The 25006-nt window shown below is 41.6% G+C and overlaps 1 protein-coding gene across 1 annotated transcript in view; it reads left to right on the forward strand.

Annotated features, from left to right (window-relative positions):
- Window positions 1-25006, forward strand: part of LOC126237082 (transmembrane protein KIAA1109 homolog) — a 567281-nt gene that overhangs the window by 29701 nt on the left and 512574 nt on the right. The window contains exons 2-5 of the mRNA XM_049946881.1: window positions 1087-1346; window positions 13099-13242; window positions 16959-17105; window positions 17373-17515. Coding sequence (XP_049802838.1) covers window positions 1115-1346; window positions 13099-13242; window positions 16959-17105; window positions 17373-17515 — 666 coding nt within the window. The 5' untranslated portion in view covers window positions 1087-1114. The remainder of the gene's footprint in view (window positions 1-1086; window positions 1347-13098; window positions 13243-16958; window positions 17106-17372; window positions 17516-25006) is intronic.

The raw sequence follows: 25006 nt of genomic DNA on the forward strand, positions 1-25006 counted from the left end.
GGCAGGAACAAAAGAAACACCTACACGAATACTCCAAAAGCCACTGTATAATACAAGCGGAGGAGACTTCCTACCATTGTTAACAGTTTTCTTTCCTATTTTGTCTGTGTATTGAGCAAGGGAAAAATGTCTGTCTAACTGCCACTGTATACACCCTGATATCTTATATTTTTAACATGATCCCTACGTGAGATATGTATTGGACTTTGCAGCATAATGGTTATAGTCGTCTTTGTATATGAGATCTCTAAATTTATCCAGCATAGTTTCGCAAGAACAATGTTGTCCTTGGGTCAAGGCTTCCCGTTACATCTGAATGTTTCTGTTATACTTTCATATGGGCTATACTAACTATTACAGTCCTAGCAGTGCTTCTCTGAATTCATTCGATGCCCGATACATTTCCTAATTAGTTGTTAACTTTCTTATAAAAGTACATATTTATGTAAGAGAGAAGGCAGCAGACTGTAAAATTCTTGAGAATGCATCTTGAAAGCCTGTCATGATTTATCACATAATACACATTTGCAAATAAATTGCATAGTTTGGCATGTACTGTGATAATCTTAGCTGACAAAACAAACACGTTCACAAGAAAAATTGTATACCATAACAATTTTGAATCTGTGGTGACGATGACATTATTTCTTGGGGGAAAAACAGGAAAAATGAAAAAATATTGATCTCATAAGAAAAGCACCTGTGAGCAATTTGCAAAGAGAGACCATGAGCGCATTGTCATCCATTGTTAAAGAGATGTGAATATTTTAAGTGTTTTGTCCCTCCACATGTATATAAACTAATCTTAACCATGTAAAAAGATAAAACGTCTGCAAATATCTTCTGCCAGTGAGTTATGATTTGATATATTTTGTCTAATAATAAAAATAGCTGCACAAATTGATTTTATTCATTATGACTCATGTTCTTTGGATAAACATGATCAATTCAATATAAATTTATATGATAGCTTTTTGGCCTTATTTAGAGCTATTATTTTAATTTTATACCATTATTCTAATTACAAAAAAATACCATGTGCATTATTTGTAGCCACTAACAGTAATACATTTTTTTTCTTCATAGGCTACACCCGAGTCTTTTTGTAACTACAATGGTACTATTCAACATAGACACCATGGAGATCGAGCCCCGCCCAGCATTTTTGAACCAAACTACCAAATTGGATGAAATTGCAATGGATAAAAATTTCTTTTGGCTTTTGTGTTCACTTCTGTCATCTGTTGTTTGGGTTGTTTATATCACATATTATAATTCAAGAGTAATTGGTTATTTCATCACACGACTCTTGAATCGCTTTATCACAGATGGATACATGCATGTGGGTATGTAAAACATAATTTGTTATAATGTAACTGATAAGTGAGGCACATATTTACTCATTTTGAATTGATGTATTATGTTTCTAACAAAAGGAAAATATGTGAATATAAATAAATTAGTGTGTTCCTTTGTGGGCTTGTATTTTATTATTTGTAGAGATTTAACAGATTAAATAATAGTTTTTCGACAGTATTACTGCTCACCGTCATTGAGTTGCAGAGAGGCACTGCGAAAAGACTTACAAAGCTGAGCTTTCAGCTAAAGCCTTCTTCAGAAAGGAAAACACCCCCCCCTCCCCCCCCCCCCCCCACACACACACATTCACATTTGCAGAAGTAAGTGCACCTCGCACCCATGTGACCGCTAGCTCTGGAGGCCTGCCTGAAGCTGATGCTATTACATTTCTTCTTCCCTTGGGAGAATTTGTCCTCTGAATTTTCAGATACTTCTGAAACTTTGAATTACTAAAACAACATGGAGCTACTATACCTGCAGCTTCCCAGCTGCACGTGCAGTGCACTCTTTCCCATACCACTGTTTACACTTTATACACTGTCTGCCCTTCTTCCCTGTACACTTGATCACATTGTATATGCCAGCTGGTGTAAACCCAGAAAGTTCCATCACTTTGGTTAAACATTGTTTTTGATTGTTGGGATGGTAGATAATGGAGTGGCTATCAAGTGGGCAGATGGCTGTCCACCAATGTTGGATGTAGGTAATGCTGACACCCACTCTGATGCTGCTGATTACACTGAAACAACTGTTATGGCTAATTGCCCATCCTTTGTTGCTTATATGTTGTTGAAAAAACTAAGTATGGTTGACTCAATGGTACCATTCAGGTAGATTGTGTTCTTTGTTGATGTTGTTGTTGTTGTTGTTGTTGTTGTGGTCTTCAGTCCTGAGACTGGTTTGATGCAGCTCTCCATGCTACTCTATCCTGTGCAAGCTTCTTCATCTCCCAGTACCTACTGCAACCTACATCCTTCTGAATCTGCTTAGTGTATTGATCTCTTGGTCTCCCTCTACGATTTTTACCCACCACGCTGCCCTCCAATGCTAAATTTGTGATCCCTTGATGCCTCAAAACATGTCCTACCAACCGATCCCTTCTTCTAGTCAAGTTGTGCCACAAACTTCTCCCCAATCCTATTCAGTATCTCCTCATTAGTTACGTGATCTACCCACCTTATCTTCAGCATTCTTCTGTAGCACCACATTTCGAAAGCTTCTATTCTCTTCTTGTCCAAACTGGTTATCGTCCACGTTTCACTTCCATACATGGCTACACTCCATACAAATACTTTCAGAAACGACTTCCTGACACTTAAATCTACACTCGATGTTAACAAATTTCTCTTCTTCAGAAACGATTTCCTTGCCATTGCCAGTCTACATTTTATATCCTCTCTACTTCGACCATCATCAGTTATTTTGCTCCCCAAATAGCAAAACTCATTTACTACTTTAAGTGTCTCATTTCCTAATCTAATCCCCTCAGCATCACTCGATTTAATTTGACTACATTCCATTATCCTCGTTTTGCTTTTGTTGATGTTCATCTTATATCCTCCTTTCAAGACACTGTCTATTCCGTTCAACTGCTCTTCCAAGTCCTTTGCTGTCTCTTTGTTGATAGGATTTCAAAAGGATTGTTAGGTAGGTACAGCAGAGCATATGTGAAGTCCAGAGCCAAAGTCCTTGTCATTGTAGCTGGTAGCTGAGAAGTCAATCCCAAGATGTCACATTGAGTCCCTTTTAACAGTCTCCCACAATTCAGTAATTCCAATCACTCTGTTCCCCCTGAGTGCCTTTGCTTGAAGCAAATTGTGACAGCTTCTACTGAGTCATACACTGAGTACACCTAGTGAGCTCCTACTTTCTGAAAATATAAATGGGCTGCAAGGATGTTCTGTGGGCATTACCCGCATACGCTGAGGAATAGCTCCATTTAGCATGTACCAATGAAAGTTTGTACCACCACGGAGGAGCATACTGTAACCTGCTCCTTGTGACATCGACCCAGCTCTCCATCTTTAATCGACACCTGAGTCTTCCTATACTCTCCTTTACTCTCATATGTACTACAGATTTCCATAAAGTCCCTTGTCCCTCATTTCACCAGATATGGGTGTGCCACATAACATTCATATTTCCTGTTCTTACCTACTATTCCAATCGAACTCTTCTCTGCACTGGCCTTCCTCTTGATCTTTCATGTATATGACAAGCGGCATGCAGGCAGGCTGTGTGGGTACCACTTGCTCACCTTGTCATGCCACTTTTTCTGTCTTACTCCCTTCTTCCTTTTTTGGTACTGAGACCAGTAGTGGTGGTAAAGCTTCGGGCATGCCCTGAAAGGGTCAGATGTGTCCAATGTGGGCAACAGTTGTATGAGTAAGGAAGGAGTTGTAACTTCACATTTTCCAGCAAGATCATCTCAGTCACTTAGCACAGAGTATCTCTTTGGTTTGTAAGTGCTCATCATCACCACCCACTGCCCTTCACGGTATTAGGTTAACTTGCCATTGTGTTTTCCTATTCAGTCCTTCATTGCGTTGTCCCATTTAGTGCTGCTGTTCTAGGGCCTTTGTGTTCATTTTTTGCACTTGGTGCTATGCTATGGTAAAGTTTTCACAAATTCTGCACTGATCCACTGTTTTCCCCCACTCTAGGTTTCACTATTTCAGATGGTGATGGCATCTTCCATCCATACACCATTTTGTAATGTGATAAATCCCTATTGAATTCTGCACTTTAGAACTTATGCTGTCCCTACTATGTAGGTAATAGCATTATGATGATTGTTGACATAGTGACACAACATCGTCCCTCTCATTCCTAAAACCTTTTCCATTCTGTCATTTGCTTGTAGGTGTAATGCACTTTTTCTTATTTTGATTTTGTAGCAAAGTTGCTTTATCAGTTGTAACTGGAAGTTAGTACCTTGATCTGTAATCACCATCCGTGGGGTACCAAACTTTAATAAACAGTTATTGCATGCTTGTGCCAATGGCTTGCTGTTTTGGAATAGCCATAATTTCTACAAAGTGTGAAGAGTAATCTATTATCATTAACACAATGATTCCCTCCTGACGTCTGCCCAAAAGGACGTAAGATGTCCAAACCAATCATCTCAAATGGTTTTCTGTCTTTGGTAACCTCCGCAACAGAATAAGCTGATGACTTAATTTAGCTTGATGTGTGCATGGTACGGAGTTCCTTGTGCTCTGTTATACATCTTGCATTCGTGTCTGCCTCCAGTATTTTTTGGCTGTGCATTATTTTATTCTGTCACTTTAGAAACTCTGTGCACTGCTAATACATGATTCACTCCACAAAGTAACTGTACCTTTTGTAACATTTCATTTCACAAAGTAACTGGTACCATAATATTATTTGTTTACATAACACTGTTGTGCACAATTATGTAAGGTTGCATAACAAGTAGCTTTCAGCCTGAGTCAGCTGCTTGTGCCTTCTGCTGTTCTAAAGAGGCGAAACACACTCAGTTTATCATACATTCTTTCTGACTCAGGCGATCAGCATTTCCATGTGATTTGCCAAATCACTGAATCACCTCAAAATCAAAATCAGTGAGTTTTAGTGCAAAATATATTAACTGACTCCATGGATCTTTTAATCATAGTAACCATGTCAAAGTTGCTGATTTATTATGACCTAGAATTTTCTCCTGTACAAATAACTTTGAAAATATGGTATGCTGTGTATGAGACTCGGCATCTCTTTCTCTTTTGCAGAGTAATTATTTTCTGCCCTGTCCAACTGTTGTGAGGCAAAGGTGACCAAGCACAAAGCCAAGAATGGTTCCTCAGTTTTATTTATTATTCAGTACTTCCACACTATATGTCACCCTGCTGATGATTGTAGTGGATGGGCAGCACGTGTCATGCTGAGACAGTGAGAGCTGTCGGTGGGTGGCACTCTCGCTGGTGCGAGTCAGGTGTCAGCTCTGCAGTGCACCGAGGCTGGGGTGCTGGCCTGGCAAGCATCGTCTGCAGCCTGAGGCAGCTGGGAGGAAGCCTGTAGGCTTCTGCCCGACGCAGGCCCGTGTAAGACTGTGGGGGGATCCCGTTCAAAGCCCAGTGAGGCTGTGGCTAATTTGCCTAACCGTCGACCGATGACTTTTGTGGAGACTGCGCCGGTCAGATGAACAGTGATGAAAAGATGCTGCTACAAGATGAGCCCTTCAGGCAGGTGTTTTATCACAGGAGCTAGGCCCAAGTTGCATAGTCGGCTGTGGAAACACCACGGGTGCTGCACTGTACAGCAGTCCACTCTATCACTGATGATGGAATGCTGCAGTGCAGGGTACTGCGTCAGCATTGTTGTAGTGCCCAGTTGCAGAATTACATCAGTGTTTGACCTGTATATCCCTAGTTAGATTGTGAAGGCCTGCATGAAACTGATGCCGCAGCAACACATAACTCTCTAGTAAATGCTGTCACAATTTTTTGTACTATGTTTCAATTTTTTTCATTGATATTCATTCAATATTATTTAGGAACTGAAGGAATATAAAATTTTAAATTGGAATTCTTTATCTTTTTTTGATGTTGTAATTATGTTATGTCTCACTCAAAAAATCATTGGGTAAGTGTCAGATTACAAATCCATAGGTGCATGGTAGAATTGCTGCTGGTTATGGAATCTTCTTTTTTTTCTGTCACCACTTCTTTTCTCTTTATTAGTGTTTTACATATGTGAAACACGCTGAGTTGGACTGTAGATTAGAATACGTGTTAGACTGTGAAGATTTGCCCCACTTGTGAAGACTATCTGCATGTCTTCCATGGTCTGTTTAGATACAGTTAAGGTTAGAGCAAATTTCCCGTGGTCAAATTCAAGGGGTTTCTCCTGCTTGCAGGTCAGTTTTGAACATTGCGGAGGATGGTTTTGTTGTCAATAGAATTTCTATATATGGATGGCACTGAATTCAATATCAATAAAAGATCGTGGCTATGATAAGAATGTGATGTCTTAACTGTAATCTTATTTGTTGCTCAGGAAATATGTCATTCAATATAGGAAGGTAAGGCTATCAGCAGTTGTCTGGTATTTGCATAGTAGTGTGTCAGCTGACAATCCCCGAATAATGCCACAAAGGTTATGGATAATGTTATTTCTGCTCCTGAGCTTAGAAGATCTTACACGATCCCAAGCTCCGAAGGGCTCGGCATTCATTTGCTTGGTAAGGGCTTGGCGACCCCGGGGTTCCTGATCTGGGGACTGGTAAGCGCCGCCAGTCCCCTGTTGCCGTAAGCTCTGGGCATGCTTCAGCGACCACTGTGCGGCACGGCGGTGGAACATTGTGTGTCTCAGGGAATGGGGATCTTGGCTTGACCGCCCCTATCACAAGGATGGAATAAACCTCTCTAAAAACCCCTCAATCTCAAGGTGTGCTGCGCACTGATGAGATGCATGGCTGTTGAACTGGAACAGTCGTTAGTGGGCACCCTCTGAGGAACCTGCCGCACCTCAGTTGTATAAGGCTTACTCAGGCACACAGGGCTCTGTCTGAGTTGACCATTACTTCCCTAGCTGCTTGTGGGACCGAAATGGATCCTCTGAAATCCTCTTTTCCTCATCCCAGCAGAAAGGGTGGGCTGCTGGAATGTTCTAACACCCAGTCTATCAAGAGGGCTCGTGTAGTCAGTCCCCCTGACTCTGGCGCTTCTTTGACAAGTCCAGTTTTTAGTAACAGAATGCATTGTGCTAATCAGAACGTGTTTCTGAAAGTGAAATGGAAGGAGGGTAGTTTCGAGAAGGTTTCTCCCTTCTATATACAAAAGGGTTTGGAGGGAATCTGTGGCTCCTTAAAATTGGTGAAACGCTTGCGCAATGGTACCTTGCTAGTGGAAACTTCCAATTCCCAGCAGGCAGCTAACCTCCAGACTGCTAAATGCCTTTGGGAGTGTGCCAGAGACACTGAACTGCGCAGAACCTTGAATTATAGCAAAGGTGTTTTGACATGCCAGGATGTAGTCGATGTTCCCAAGGAGGAACTGCAATGTGAGTGGGCTCCGGAAGATATAGTTGATGTACAACATATCTTGAAGAGGGTTGATGACAATCTGATCAAATCTGACTCCTTTATTCTGACATTCAGTAGCACAAAACTTCCTGAGCATGTTAGGCTGGCTTCCTTCGCCTTAGTGTGAGACCTTATTTCCCGACCCCAATGCGTTGTTTTAAATGCCAGCATTTTGGGCGTACCACCTTAGGGTGTAAAGGCAACGCGACTTGTGGCAACTGCGGTAAGGCTGCTCATGAAGGAGTTGGTTGCTCATCTCCAGCCAACTGTATCAATTGCTCTGGAAACCACCCTGTTTGGAGTAGGGACTGCCGAATATTTTTAGAGGAACGCATAGACCAGGAAATAAAAACAATCAAGCGTATTCCCTATGGTGAGGCCAAAATGATCTACAAGTCGATGCAGCCTCATAAATTTGCTACATCTTTTGCATCACTGGTTCAGAAGCCTACACCAAAAGCAGATGCCTCTGTGCAGACAGAGGTGGTGAGTGTTGGCACTAACACCTGCAGATGTCAGTGCACTTGCAAGGCAGCCAGTGTTTCAGAGCCTGTAGCCCCTACTTGAACGGCAGACAAAGGTACAGTGGTGAACGTGGGCCAGCCTCTGGCACCTCCAACAGCTGAGGCTGTTCAGAAGCCCAGTATGGCCATTATCACTCCCACGTCGGCTCCACCAAAGCCTAACAAACCACAATAAGCTCATATAAAGCAGCAAAGCAGGTTAAATCATGTGGTAAACTGTTTGACAGTTTTGATGTCGTTTTACATGATGCTTCATCTGACTCTTCCCCAGAGCTGATGGAGTATGACGTACGTGTGGGGCCATCATCTCGCCCCACAACTGCCCCTCCACCTGCTGCAGTCTCCCCACCCCGTCGGAGAGACAGGATGAAGGTGCTACCCCCATCATAGATGGCTCCCATACTTCAGTGGAACTTGGAGGGGTTCAGGACACATGTGGAGGAACTTCGTCTACTCTCTCAGTGTAGACCACTGTGTCTGTGTCTTCAGGAGACTTATTTCCATCCATCATACTCTCCTGAGCTATGAGGCTATACACTCCACAAAAAGGACGGCCTGCATAGAGAGAGAGCTAGAGGAGGAGTAGGTATTTTTGTTAGGATGGACTACAATTCTTCGCCTCTCTCACTTACGATGAACTTAAAAGCCGTTGCTGTATCCGTGCATGTGCAACATCCGTTGACTATATGTACCTTTACCTGCCCCCACATGATGCACTTGATGAAGAGACCCTCACCAACCTTCTTACACAGCTCCCCCAGCCGTTCATCATCTATGGTGATTTTAATGCCCACAATGTGCTTTGGAGCTCTGCAATTACCTGTCCCAGCGGTAGAGCAATTGTGAGAGGCTTCTCCTGTCATCCTATGCCTACTTGCTCAATGTGGGACAGAGCACTCACTTCTGCACAGCGACTGGGTTGTTCTCTGCCATTGATCTCTCGCCTTGCTCTCCAGCTCTCGCCCCCAGTGCTCAATGAGAAGTGGTTGCTGACTTGCACGGAAGTGATCACTTCCCGATCTGGATTCACTTGCCAGAGGGCGTGGGCCTCGAAAGGAAACCGCCATGATGGGTGCTCAGTAGGGCCGACTGGACACTTTATAGCCAATTGGCCCAGTTTGAACACTGTGCCAATGTTGAGGCATGGGTGGATCATATTACCAAAATGGTTCACCATGCCGCTGCAGCTTCCATTCCACAGGCCACCAGGAAAGGCAACCCATCCCTTGGTGGAGTGCTGAATGCTGCTCTGCAATCAGGACCAGGCATGTGGCTGTGCATAGGTTCCGGTGTCGGCCAACTACTGAGAATCTTGCAGCCTTTCGGGTGCTGAAGGCAAAATATCGCCGAATTATTCGAGAGAGTGAGAAGAGGTCGTGGCAACAGTTCCTGAACACCATTAATCATTCCACCAACAGTTCCATTGTGTGGGAGACCATCAGGAGAATTTCTGGGAGAGGAAGGAGGTGCCCCATGGCTGCTGTAATGAATAACAGCACTCTCCACATGGATGCGCGAGACATTGCCCAGACTATGGCAGCGTATTTTGCCACGGTTACTGCAACAGCTAGTCAGGATCCGGGTTTCTGGCGCCATAGAGCAGTTGCTGAGAGGTGTAGTCTGGACTTCCAGTCCATCTCTAATGAAGTCTACAAATGCCCATTTTCCATGTGGGAGCTGGATTCTGCATTGTCTGCAGCTTGTGACACATCCCCTGTTAATGACAGGATCCATTACAGTATGCTACGGCACCTTACAAAGCACAACAAAGAAATTCTCCTCACACTTTTTAATGCCATTTGGGCATCAGGCCACTTTCCTGACTTGTGACGTGAGACAGTTTTAATTCCTCTTTTAAAACCTGAGAAAGACCGCACTTGCACAAGTAGGTACCATAGTGTTGCCCTCACTAGTTGCATGGGAAAGTCCTTGGAGTGGATGGTCAACCACCACCTTGTCTGCATGTTTGAATCCCGGCAACTCCTTAGTCGCTTTCAGTGTGGGTTCAGGAGCTTTCGTTCCGCCTTCAATAACCTTGCCCTCCTGGAGGCGGCTATACCACAAGCTTTTGTACACCGTCATAATCTTCTAGATGTATTTTTTGTCATCGAGAAGGCGTATGATATTAATTGGAGGCGTCTCATTCTGGAGCAGCTTCATGGATGGGGTTTTCGTGGTTGTCTTCCTCTTTTTATTCAGTCTTTCCTCTCGCCACGATATTTTAGATACCGAATTAGTGACATCCTGTTTGATCACTTTGAGCAGGAGAATGGTGTCCCTCAAGGTAGCGTTTTAAGTGTGACTGTCTTTTTCATAGCTATTAATAGCATTACCTCCATAGTGAAAAGTACTGTCCAGTGTTCCTTGTTTGTGGATGATTTCTCTGTTTTGCTCTTCTTTAAGCCTTGCAACAACAACACGTCAGTTGCAACTTACTCTTAGACGTTTGGATGAATGGGTGCAGAAGAGTGGTTTTAAGTTTTCCACTGAGAAGTCTGTGTGTTCTTTTTCACCGTTCTTGTTCAATTTTAGCCTTTCCTGAGTTGAGGATGAGGGACACTGTCCTTGCTTTTAAAGACACAGTGAGATTTCTGGGCCTAATTTTTGACTTGAAGCTTACGTGATTACCTCATTATAGAGACCTGAAACAACGGCCACTTAAGACCATTATAGAGACCTGAAACAACGGCCACTTAAGACTTTAAGTATTTTAAAATGTTATAGCCACAGTACATGGGGAGCAGCCAGGACTTGTCTGCTCCAGTTTTACAGGGCATTTGTGTGATCTTGGCTCGATTATGGGTGCACAGTGTGTGGGTCTGCAAGGCCTTCCTATTTAAAGATGTTGGACATTGTGCACCAGGAAGGGATTAGGTTACCCACTGGGGCATTCAGAACTAGCCCCATACCAAGCCTCTATGCACAGGCTGGTGAACCACCACTTCATATGTGGCGATGGCTACATACGGTGTGCCAGATGTATCAAACTATGTCCACACCATACACACCTGCATACCATACCGTTGTGCATCCTCCTCTGGCACGGAGTTTTCATAACTGGCAACAAGCAATGAGGCCCTTTGGGATTTGCACACAGGATTGCCTCTCTGCAATGGATGTGGCTGGTCTTCATGTTTTCTGCCGCGGTTGGAACAGATTTCCAGCTTGGCTCCTCCAGAGACCCAGACTTATTTTAGATTTGACTAATTTTAAGAAAGATAGTACGCCAGATTTTACATTCCAATTTCTGTTTTTTAAAATTTTAGATGTGCATCCCGGTTTTACCATCGTTTACTTTGATGGCTCCAAACAAGAGAATTTCCTTGGCTGTTCTGTTGTGTTCCCTGATCATGTTACCAGGATTCGCCTCCCTGATGAATATACCGTTTTCGCAGCAGATGAATCGTATTGGGGGCAATCGGTTTCTCATCTGCTCCGACTCTCTTAGTGCCTTACAATCATTGCAGAATCTGTACCCAACTGAGGAGATGGTCCAGCTGATATATGACCAACTGTACTTGCTCCAACGGCGTGGTAAGCAGGTGTTATTCTGCTGGGTGCCAGGTCATGTCAGAATATGGGGCAATGAACAGGCTGGTTGGGCTGCCAAGGAGGCCTACAGAGAGCAGTATGTGGTTCAGTGTCCTATTTCCTTGCAGTCTGTTATCTCTGCACTCCACAAGAAGTGCATGGAGTTGTGGGAGGAAGAATGGCTGGCGGTGACAGCCAGTAAACTGCGGTTGGTGAAGTCAACAACTCGGCCATGGTGTTCCTCCTGTCCCAAGGGCTCAGGCAGGAAGAAGTGACCCCTACGCGTCTTCAGATTGGGCATGTCCTCTCACACATAGCTTTATATTACAGCAGGAGGATCCCTCATTTTGTTATGCTTGTGGTGTGCACACGTCTGTCCACCACATTTTAACAGACTGCATTTTATACCATGATGCAAGGGTAGCAGTACAAATTAATGGGGATCTGCCCTGTATTTTAGCTAATGACGAGACAAGTGTATCTAGGCTTTTAAAGTGTTGTGATGTGTCTGGACTCTGGCCTAAACTTTTAGGCTGGAGGTTTTAGTATATTGCAGAGTGGCTGGCTCCTCTCTTTTTTCCTTTTGGTCAGCCAGCCACTTCCTTCTGCTATGTTGTTTTAGCTCCTTCTCCCACTTTCTTCCTGTGTTGTCCATGTTGTACGGTGATGGCATGCTTCGTCCCATGCTTCGGTGTGGGTAGGCACATATTTTTCCAGCCTTGTTACCTGTGTTTTACATTCTGTTGTATCTTCCTGTTCTGAGTATTTTCTTGACACCCGTCTCAATCTGTTATTGAGAGGGCGCCGAAGGCCATGCTGTCGTGCGCCCATACCAACCTCTCCATCCATCCATCCATCCATCCATCACAAGATTGCAAGGTATTTTGGATGCATGTTATGATAAAGTTTGTCTCGATCCAAATAGACATCAAGGGCTCTCTCTGCCAGTCCATCAGAGAAATGAAAACATACAAATTCTGTTGTATTTGAATTAGGTTGTAACCACCATTTATGGAAGTACTGGCTGAAAATTATTACATATCCAAGGCAAATCTCTAATTACAGGGAACATAAATCCTAAAAGAGAAGAGATTGATAACACACACATACGTAGATATAAAAGTATTATAATGAGATTTCTGAAACAGAAAGGTGTTTAAATTTCAACGCAAAACAGTTGATAATGCAGCTTTGTATTCGATTTTGTTACAAGAAGTATTGTAATTAGAGCTTACTCTTTTTCATTTCTCCTTATTTTAGTGTTTTACTATAATGACCCGCAAATTAAGGAAACAGTAGTCTTTCATGCTACAATTTTATTGTGTTAGTGTACACTGCTCCTACTTTAACGATGAATTTTGAGAATCAATGTAGTTAATTTGGTTTTTCTACCACATATAAACTGTTTATTATTTTGTTTCATTATTTCTAGCACTATTTCACATTCACTTGCAAACTAATTTGTTGTTAAGTGAATTCCAGAACAATTTTCTTTGTATAATAGGGATATGGGAGATACTAATTTCATTATGATGATGGCTGACTAATTTAGGGATTGTGGTGTTGTGGCAGTTTTTATTTTTATTTTGCAAGCTTTTGTTGGTTTTCTGCATACAATGTAATGTTTCTGTATATTTTTAGGATCATTTACCTGTAATGCTTTGGCTGGAAAAATAATGTTCAGAGACATTGTGTACATAACACATGATTATACTGTAAGAGTCCAAGATGGCTGGCTTATATTCCGCTGGTGGAGATCATATGTGCCAAAAGATGTATCTGAAGGTATGCAATAATTTCTTATTTTTAATGCTTACAATGATATGATGATTAGAGATACAGTATTTCATAATTGTTGTGTTAGATGTGTGATTATCAGAACTGAAGTTCTCTATGCCATAACAGCAGGCTGTAGTGCTTTTTGGTTCAAAAGATGTAATCAGTGTTGTTCATCCAATCAGTGGCATTACCAATTTTCTCTGCAGTTCCTTCCTCAACACACTTCTTCAGTTCTGTTCCAACTTCATCCCATCTTGCTGAAACTTTTGCACACATTCATGGTTGTCTTTATCACACACACCTTCACAACTTGTAATAAAAAGAAAAGTAATCTTTTCAGCTAGGCCTACTCCTTTTTTTCATATACCTATGAATATAAACCTGTGCTCAGGTACTGAATCTGTCTGAAAGAAATTCATTATTTCTTGTTACTGCTTTTTACACTAATAATATTGCAATAATGTGATTGTTTTCCCAGTACTGGGTGACACTCTTGACATGACTGTAGCATATTTCATTGAGCAAGTAAGTTTATAAACTGTGTTTTATTTCATCATCGGATCCATGAAACTCTTCTGTGCCAAAGAATGTACTTTGCGATCTGCTGATTCAGGGAAGTTATCACTAAAAAGAGGAAAATGCTCCTTTGTTACGATGGAACTTGTTATCAGCCGATAAAACTGCTTGCCTGATTTGTATTCTCTGCTAGTCCTGTGGTCTTTGCAAGGAGTTCTATGTTAAATGAACGCACAGCATAAACTAACTGGAATGTAGTGTGATACCAAAAATAATTGCTTCAGAATGTATGCTTAGCCAGTGGCAGAGCTATTTCCTTCACTGTCCGTTCTCCTAGAGGTGGCATTTACTCAATATTATAGGAGAATCTAATAACAGTTTATGAAACTGACCTATATTAATGTCAATACTTTAGGAGTAAAGGAAAGCGCTTACTGAAAAGTGGAAGTATTGAGTTATTGACGAGCACACACAAAAAAGAAAGAATACTTGATAGCTTTTGGAATGAGACCATTCTTGAGCTAGAGTACAGATACACACACACACACACACACACACACACACACACACACACACACACACACACTTGAGGCCTACAGGGTGCCAACTGGATGCACAAGCTGACACCATAGTTGTCTCCTTTACTCCTAAAGTATTTATATTCTACCAGATTTTTCTCTGCTATATTTATGTTAATGTCACAGGCACAAGCAACATTCGTAATTGATTCAGTGCCAAGTCCAGTCACAAATCCAACAACAAGAAATCAAATCAACTTTTTGTTGGTGCTTTATTTACTGTGCATTTGTAAAAAAGAACGTGATGCTTGCTACTTGGAAGGTTTGTCCTCTGACTTTCAGAACAAAGAAACCACTATTGTTTTCTGAGAGAGTTATTGTATCCTTTCCAAATAATTATTTGTTGTCATTTAAAAGAAAAACTCCTTTAGTATGCTGCAAATTAAGTGACAAAGCACCTTCAGTGAACATCCGGACATGTTATACAATTTTTTCCATTTGCACATGTGTGTGTTATTGGTCTAAAACAGTTCATTGAAGTTTTTGTAATAAAATGATAAGTACTGACAGATCAGCATCTGATTCATTGCACATTCTTTTTTATTTGAATATTGGAAAGAAGACAATGTATTGACTGAAATCAGATTTTACTTTTAAAAAAAAAAAATCATACTAGATGTGTTCAAACCAAAAATCATACAAACATGGAATGCTCAGCAGCTGTTTCTGTGTGTCAGGTTACAAAAGATGCTGCAGCTGAACACTGGTAGCACTGTAGACCGTAAACATGCTGTATCGGAACAAAATCTGCTTAAATCTTTCTTGTAAACCTCAGTGGGCCTTACGTATTCACAATAACATAAAATAAAAGTAAGTCTCATTATCATTATTATGATATGATGAAGACATCAGTTCTTTCATTGCACATGTCCGGAATAAATGTCTCAAAAGTGCACTCATGTTTTGTCTTTGGCTCCACAGCATTTCACACAATAAATGATATGATAAATCCTATACCAACCAAATTGTAACTGGACATGCAAATCCAAGTAGCCAGCAGAACCAGAATTATAAATTATGTTCATTGTTTCTGTGTTAGTTACTGAATCGCAAGGCTGAGATCTATTCTCAGATCCCAAGAAGGGGAATTCAAACAGAAAGTTCCATTGTTTCATGGTGTGGACATCTTTAAATATGGAAAAAGAAACCCATCCTCACAAAAACTGTGATGTGAAAATGGTAGTATCTTTTTTCCCAGTGTAAATGATTTCATCAAAAGGTTTGTTTCAGACAGGAAGAGTGTAAATGCAGGATTTTTTGTGTTGTTTGGGACTGAAGGATGAAGATGATTTAATGAATGTGGGCAGCCAAATTTCAATGTATTTGGTAACTTAACATCTCAGGCCACTGCAGTTGCAAAGTATTGTCTGACAATGGTACCTTGGCATCTGCTACCACCAATGTTGGGTAATTGTTCTGTTATAATATTGAAAGACATTGAAGCTGAAGTGGACAGCTACGTAGCAGGTTATCACCATACCAAATTTTTTCCTGCCTGATTTATTTCAGAGCTGATTTTTTTCCTCCCCTCTCCCCTCCCCCCACTCAATGTTTGAACAAAAAAGTTTCAGTCTTTTCATTTAAACAGTAGAAGATCTCATCACTCTCTTGTTTTTGCTTTTGAAAATGCGGATTCAGTATCAGTAACGTATTTGTCCAATTATCATTTTACAATCAAATAGGATCTGTCAGGTTAATACAAGGAAAACATCTCATCATTTGTGCAAACAATGGAAACTCAACAACGTAAGGAAAAGGATAGATTGCTACTCGCCATAAAGATTATACTTTGAGTTACAGACAGGCACAACTAAAAGACAGTTACACATAGGTTTTGGACAAAGCTTTCTTCAGAGAAAGAAATCCACACATACTCATTCAGCCAGCCGAGCACACCTCACATACATATGACTAGCACCTCTGGCACCTTGAAACAAAATGCAGCTGTCACATTGAACGAAAGAGCAATCTGGAGGGGGTGTGGAAGGGGAACAGATAGCAGGGTATGAGGGAGTGAGGGGGAAGACATGAGCACTGTCTGGCAGTGTGTACAGGGACTACATGGAGGCATGAGAAGACTGCCACCAGGCACAGTGTTGGGAGGCTGTCAGACAGGGTGATGTGGAGAGAGGATGAAACGACGAGCAGAAAAGGAGAGCAGGAGGGAAGAGGAGAGATGGTGGGTGCGTTGGCAGAGGGCAGCACACAATGAGGGTGAGGGGACTTGAATAGGCAGGAGGTGACAGGACAGAGCGGTGGAAACTGTTGGGACAGAGGGTATTGGGACAGTAGGTTACTGTAGGTGGAAACCAGAATAATTTCAGGAATAGAGAATGTGTTTAAGGATAACTCTTATCTGTGCACTTCAGAAAAGCTGGTGGCGGAGAGGGGGGATCCAGATGGCTCAGGTTGTGAAACTGCCATTGAGATCAGACATATGTATTTAATGAGGACAGCACATGACAGGATTCATTGACATATTTATGTTCTTACATTGTTGAGTCTCTGCAGTATTTTAAATTAACACCTGACCTGAAACATACTTTCAGACACCTTATATAGATCAATTTTTAACGAATGTATCTGCTCTCATCTATATTGATGGTAGTTTCCAAACTTGTGTTACAGATTTGTCTCACTCGGACACTCGTTTGTCAGTAATGCTGAACGGCTTTGAACTCCATGTTTACAACCGTACCTCATTGTATGCAAATCTTGAAAAAATTTTTGGTTTGGAGTCACAGATATTTCAGCGAAATGAAACCAATGGTTCAGGTACTTTAAATATTTTATTTGGTAATTTAATGTAATATAGCTAAACCATGTAACACTGAATTGATGAATTATTATTATTATTCCAATTTGAATTTTGATGCAGTTACAAATTCAAGAAAGCAAGGGTCTGATCATTTTTTAGTGTATGAACTATTTATTGACAGTAATTACAAATTTGACATCTATTGTGAGTAGGATCAGTTCAACATTTCTGTTTGCTTGTGAAGGTTGTCATTGTGTCGTTTATATGACTAACCTGTGTTACAGATACAGTGGACATTGCAGTTGGGGGATCTGCAGATGAGACCGGTGCTCCAGGGGATAATAATAGCAGACTGCCACATCAAACTGCTGGTTTGTCAAACAGTTGGAGAGATCTTATTCCTGTAATCAAAGTCGATGTTACATGTGTAAGTGTGCACATTGCTTTCATCAGTTTATATTGCAAGGCTATTTTTATTCATTGTAGGTGTTGCCTTTCAACTAACATTGAAATTTAATGCAGAAACATATAAGTACTTTTTGGTGACCTTAGTGCTACTGCCATTAATTGATGAACTTAAAAGTGAACTGATTCAGTTTTGGAGTATGAAAGTAGAAATTATTTGCAGGAGCAAATCACTCAAATTGTGAATTACAATGAAACTCTTGGCTTTTACAGATAACTTGGTTTCATTATGATTTATGATCACCTTGTTTGAAAACTTGTGGGAGATTTTCTAAGAAATGACTTTCTGCAGTTTCTGCTCACTACTTAGGAAAGATTCTTGACAATAAAGCATTTTCATGGACAAGATGAGATAGTACTGATGTGTTGGTTGATCAACAAGTACAACCCTTTACTGCGGACATCTATCCTTTATTCAGAACATGAAGAGCACTTTAAGTTTGATACCTTTGCACCCAATCAACCAATATCGCTTTGTTGCTTCTCATTCGATTCAGACTCGTAAACAGTAGCTTTGTTGTTTGGACCCATGATGAACCTGATCTTGTTATTTTTCTAGAATAATCACTTTCCTTTCTATTATCCTCAAATTCACAATTTGTGGATGGTAACATCCATTTGCCCCATAATCAGTTCTACAACAGGGTTGCCACAAGTTCTGAAAATTAGGGAAATATCAGGGAATTTCAAACGTGTCAGGGAAATCAGGGAAGTATCAAGGAAATTTGAAAAACACTGGAAAAATCTCGTTTTTGTCCCATGAGAGTAAATGGTTTATTAACTGAGATGTCATGCATCATCACTGTCTGGGTGCAGCTGAGAACGTGCGCTGCTTCCCTACTCCCTCATTACTACTGCTTCTCCCCTTCCTACTACTACACTCAGCTTGCAGTCAGATCTACCACCACTTCATGCCACTAACCTAGCAGCTGCCGATGAGAGGCAGGGAGGTGTGAGGAGTGGTTTGTTTGGATCTGATTCTCAGAGATTATTGATGCAGCAGCTGGAAAACTGGAGAAGGCGATCCTGTATGCGTGAGTTGTATCTGAGTGATTGTGTGAATGTGTATGTGCTCTCGTTTTTTGACAAAGGCTATGACCGAAAATTTAGTTGTGGGGGTATGATTGTCTTTTCTACATGCCTTTCTGTGGCTCAGTGATCAACTTTATGGTGAGTTGTTACCTATCCTCATTAGTACTGATTTTCAGAGTGTTTGCGCAAGTTGTCTGTTGCCTGGTATGGTCACCGTGGCCTCATTTCATCAACATGCTCTCTGTGACACATGAATAACTCTGTGACACATGAATAGATGGCCACAAGTGGATTCGTGCGACAGACCAAAACCTCAGGCCATCCCTGTAGGTATCTCTTAAGGTGCCGATCTGAAGCCCATCATTTCCCACTAATGTGCAGTGCGTGGCCGTTGGATCTAGTCTTACTGATCTGCCGGCAGACCGAGTCTGTTTATGTGTGGCATAATGCGGCGGATTTTTGTGGTTTAACCATGGACCCAGGACCGAGGTGCTACTCGGCAGATCCGAGGCCACAGGCAAAAGATTTCAGGAATTGTGATGGTCTCACTGCAAGTACATTATACAGTGCGGTGTTTTATAGACATTTTATTTATTTTAGTACATTTTGGCACTTCGAAAGTCTCTGTTGGTTTGTATGCTTAATACATATACATTTCTCAAAAGAAAAATTGCTCAATAACTGTAAAACAATAGATAATAACAGTCATAGTAGAACCAACATTTTGTTGCCAGTCACCTGTAGTGTTGGTATACACAACTCTTCCCTGCCTTATACACTTCTGTCAAGAGGCCTACTTTTTTCTGAGGTTATTTCTGAAATCAGTGCAAAGGTATTTTAAACCTGTCTTGCGACTCCAAGGAAATGCGTATTTTTGTCAGCAGATGTATTTCATTTTATTGAAATAAAATAACAACAGTGGTCTTAATAAAACACATATACCATTTGGCTTGCTTTCTCCTTATAAAAATGGTTTATTACAAATGATGTTGATGTTAATACTTCAGATTTTTGCTCACATGGGGGAGAAATACAGAAGTGCTAACATTTTCTTTGTCAACTTTACGTCATTACTTACGCTTGAGATGCTATGTTGTTCAGGGAGATATACTAATGAGCCAAAACATTATGACCACATGCTTAATGACATGTTGCTCTGCTTTAAAACACAATACAGCAGTGATATGGTGTGACATGGATGGGATGAGTCCATGTTAAGTCCCTGGAGATGTACAGCTCAAACAATTCCTGTAAAATACAGGTTGGTGGTTTGTGGGTGTGGAGCTCGAACCCTGTAGTGTCCCAGATGTATTCCATTAGGTTCAGATGAGGTAAATTTGGCAGTCAACATGAGTTCACTAGCATGCTTCTCAAGCCACTGTAACATACCGTATTTACTCGAATCTAAGCCGCACTTTTTTTCCGGTTTTTGTAATCCAAAAAACCGCCTGTGGCTTAGAATCGAGTGCAAAGTAAGCGAAGTTCTGAAAAATATTGGTAGGTGCCGCCACAACTAACTTCTGCCGTCGAATATACGTAGCGCTACACAGGCATGCTTCGCAGGCACAAAGATAAATACTGGCGCCAAAACCTCTGCCTCAGTAAATAAATTTAAAAAAAGGTGGAAGACGAGCTTTTTCCTCCGCCTTGAGTTTCGACCACTGCATTTTCATACATTATCCAACGAAGTAAATACAAATTCCATATTGTTCATCTTCGAATGTAGCAGCATTTCAATGTACTACGAAAATCCGACTGAAAAGACTGTTTGGGATGTTTGTCAATATGGCCAACTCTACGTTCTGCATTTTTTCCTACCTGTGAGAAGAGATGGTTGCTAATAGGAACTTTAATGAACTGTGAATCACATGCAGTATTCTCTTCACTATAAGAATAATACGAATATAAACATTTTGCCATGTATTCTTTCGTGTTTGCTGCTATTTCATTTAGATCCTGTCTGCCTAATAAACTGCGAAACTAGTGTGAGACAACAGCAAACGCGGTAGAATATACATATCATGTCATGTTTATATTAGTATTACTCTTATGCCTAATAGTGATACAGTCACAAATGAAGCACGGCAAATGAGTAAATTTTTAAATCTAAGATGACTCCTATTTCTGTACACAAAGATTTTCAAACGGAGAAAAATTTTAGCTAAACTCTTGTTCAGAACATCTTCTATCATACGCAGTGTATTATTTGGTTCTTGTTGATTATTATCAAAGAAAGCAGCAGTGTAAGTAACAACAAATAGCAGTCTCTTGCCATTGTTTCACTAATGAGACAATTCCTCTCTTTTTTTTATTGTAAGCGGCAGTAGCGCGCGCAAAAGCAAGCCATGCCGCGAGCGGCGACAGTTCGTAAACACACGGTATCAGAATGCGACAAACAATGCATGACACAGTACAATAATGCATTTTCAACTTACGTAAACACCTATAACAAAGAAAACAGCACTTGTCAGATCAAAGCAAAATAAGCACTCTATTCAAATCGGATGAAGCTCGTGAAAAAGGAAAGGTACCCGTATAAATACGGATGGAGCACCTGACGCACAGCAAAGGCTACCTGGTAAAGCTTAACTGCTAAGCTTATGACTCGAACCAAAATACTGTACTGTATCGTCATTCATTCGACCTAAATTGTGTTTCATATTACAATGGACCAAATTTGTTTCGATTTGGAGGTGCGGCCTAAAACTTTTCTCTCCCCTTCAATTTCGAGTCTCAAATTTCAGGTGTGGCTTAGATTCGGGAAAATTTTTTTTCCTTGATTTCGAGTCTCATTTTTCAGGTGCGGCTTAGATTCGAGTGCGGCTTAGATTCGAGTAAATACGGTAACTCTGGCTTTGTGACAATGATAATTATCCTGCTGGGAGATGAAATGACTTGTAGTGGTACAGGGTACCCTCTGCCATGTACCGTATAGTGGCTTGTGGAGTATCTATGTAGATGAAGATGTAGATCGTATCACTGTCAGCGAAGACATCAAGTAAGAAGGGATGCAAGTGATCTGCAATAATGTTCAAGCAGTCCACAGCTGTCATAGTGTCATCAATTACTACCACAGGTCCCATGAAAACATAGGTGTGTTCCCTATAGCACAGTACTGCACTCACCTGGCCGCATCTGTGGCATGGTGAATGTTTCGAGCAGCTGTTCACTTGGATGATGGGATATCTGGACACAGCGATTGATCTACTGTAACAAGAAATTTGATTTATTTGACAAAGCTACATGTTGCAATTAATCTATGGTCCAGTCTCAATAATCCCATTCCCACTGCAGTTGTAATTGACAGCGTGGTTCAATCAAACCTGTAGGGGTTATCTCCTGTTGAGCTTCATGTCCAGTAATGTACAATGAGCCATTGCTCTGAAACACTTATGCGTGCATCAGCTTTGTACTCTTGTCATCAAATCTGCCACAGATCACCACCTATCCTGTTTTACATAGCAGACAAACTTCCAAACTCCACATTCTGTGATGAGATGCAGGTGTCCAACACCTTCTTGCCTATTCGTGGTTTCACTCTTCTTCAAGCATTGTCCATAGATGCTCATGGCAGTGGCATGCAAATAGCTGAACAACTTTTCCATTTCAAAGATGTTCTTACCTAAGCATTGGGCCATAACAATCAGACCTTTGTTGAAGTCACCTATGTTAGTGGATTTTCCCATTTGCAGCCCGTATTGTCACTAAAATGATTCCTCATTAATTTCTACTCTACTTATATGCTTTTCTGCCCGCCCGGTTGGCCGTGCGGTCTAATGCATGGCTTTCAGGGCGGGAAGGAGTGCTGGTCCCCAGCACGAATCCGCCTGGTGGATTTGTGTCGAGGCCCAGTGAGCCGGCCAGTTTGTGGATGGTTTTTAGGCGGTTTTCCTCTGCCTCGGCAAATGCGTGCTGGTTCCCCTTATTCCACCTGTTACACTATGTCGCCGATTGCTGCGCAAAAAAGTTATCCATGTATGCGTACACCACCATTACTCTACCACGTAAACATAGGTGTTACACTCATCTGGTGTGAGATGTTCCCTGGGGGCCGACCCGAACAATAACCCTGGGTTCGGTGTGGGGCAGTGGAGGGGTGAAGTGGACTGCAGTAGTCGTCGTGGGGTTGTGGACCACTGCGGCTGTGGCGGGGACGGAGCCTCTCCATCGTTTCTAGGTCCCCGGTTAACATAACATAACATAACATAACATGTATGCTTTTCTTACCTAGTCATGTGCTTGTAATGCCCTCAGGTGGCATTCAGTCTCACAGTGGTCATTGGTCATAAAGTTTTGACTCATCAGTGTGTTTACATTGCACAGTCTTCTTTGAGAAAGAATAAACAGGAGGGCATGGTGCCACAAGGCAGGATCAATCACCATAATTTAAATCCACCACATTAATTTACAACTGTCCCTTGATTACTAAGTCCTGGAAAGGTGATATTGAGATGAAGGTAGTCATCATCCTTAGAATGGCTAGAAAAGGTACATTGTTTAATTATGACTAAAGTTCTATACATTAAAAGGCCAGTGCCCTGCAGGTTCTCAGTCCATTCCTGCTGCATGTAATTCCACCACGTAGGTTGTGTCACATTGTTGGGATGTTATATAAATAGCCAGCTTACCTAAAATTGGGTTTTCTTTCACAGGATTATTGTGTTACACAACTAGATTATAGGTCTGAAAATTTCATCCACAGAAAAAGTGTGTGACATGCCATATCTACATCTACATCTACATCTACATCCGTACTCCGCAAGCCACCTGACGGTGTGTGGCAGAGGGTACCCTGAGTACCTCTATCAGTTCTCCCTTCTATTCCAATCTCGTATTGTTTGTGGAAAGAAGGATTGTCTGTATGCTTCTGTGTGGGCTCTAATCTCTCTGATTTTATCCTCATGGTCTCTTCGCGAGATATACGTAGGAGGGAGCAATATACTGCTGGACTCTTCAGTGAAGGTATGTTCTCGAAACTTTAACAAAAGCCCGTACCGAGCTACTGAGCATCTCTCCTGCAGTCTTCCACTGGAGTTTTATCTATCATCTCCGTAACGCTTTCGCGATTACTAAATGATCCTGTAATGAAGCGCGCTGCTCTCCGTTGGATCTTCTCTATCTCTTTTTATCAACCCTATCTGGTACGGATCCCACACCGCTGAGCAGTATTCAAGCAGTGGGCGAACAAGCGTACTGTAACCTACTTCCTTTGTTTTCAGATTGCATTTCCTTAGGATTCTTCCAATGAATCTCAGTCTGGCATCTGCTTTACCGATGATCATTCCATTTTAAATCACTCCTAATGCGTACTCCCAGATAATTTATGGAATTAACTGCTTTCAGTTGCTGACCTGCTATTTTGTAGCTAAATGATAAGGGATCTATCTTTCTATGTATTCGCAGCACATTACACTTGTCTACATTGAGATTCAATTGCCATTCCCTGCACCATGCGTCAATTCGCTGCAGATCCTCCTGCATTTCAGTACAATTTTCCATTGTTACAACCTCTCGATACACCACAGCATCATCTGCAAAAAGCCTCAGTGAACTTCCGATGTCATCCACCAGGTCATTTATGTATATTGTGAACAGCAACGGTCCCATGACACTCCCCTGTGGCACACCTAAAATCACTCTTACTTCGGAAGACTTCTCTCCATTGAGAATGACATGCTGCGGGCAATTGGTCTGATAGTCCATATGCTCTTACTTTGTTCATTAAACGACTGTGGGGAACTGTATCGAACGCCTTGCGGAAGTCAAGAAACACGGCATCTACTTGTGAACCCGTGTCTATGGCCCTCTGAGTCTCGTGGACGAATAGCGCGAGCTGGGTTTCACATGACCGTCTTTTTCGAAACCCATGCTGATTCCTACAGAGTAGATTTCTGGTCTCCAGGAAAGTCATTATACTCTAACATAATACGTGTTCCAAAATTCTACAACTGATCGACGTTAGAGATATAGGTCTACAGTTCTGCACATCTGTTCGACGTCCCTTCTTGAAAACGGGGATGACCTGTGCCCTTTTCCAATCCTTTGGAACGCTACGCTCTTCTAGAGACCTACGGTACACCGCTGCAAGAAGGGGGGGCAAGTTCCTTCACGTACTCTGTGTAAAATAGAACTGGTATCCCATCAGGTCCAGCGGCCTTTCCTCTTTTGAGCGATTTTAATTGTTTCTCTATCCCTCTGTCGTCTATTTTGATATCTACCATTTTGTCATCTCTGCGACAATCTAGAGAAGGAACTACAGTGCAGTTTTCCTCTGTGAAACAGCTTTGGAAAAAGACATTTAGTATTTCGGCCTTTAGTCTGTCATCCTCTGCTTCAGTACCATTTTGGTCACAGAGTGTCTGGACATTTTGTTTTGATCCACCTACCGCTTTGACATAAGACCAGAATTTCTTAGGATTTT

Source organism: Schistocerca nitens, chromosome 2 (assembly GCF_023898315.1).
Source record: "Schistocerca nitens isolate TAMUIC-IGC-003100 chromosome 2, iqSchNite1.1, whole genome shotgun sequence".
NCBI lineage: Eukaryota > Metazoa > Arthropoda > Insecta > Orthoptera > Acrididae > Schistocerca > Schistocerca nitens.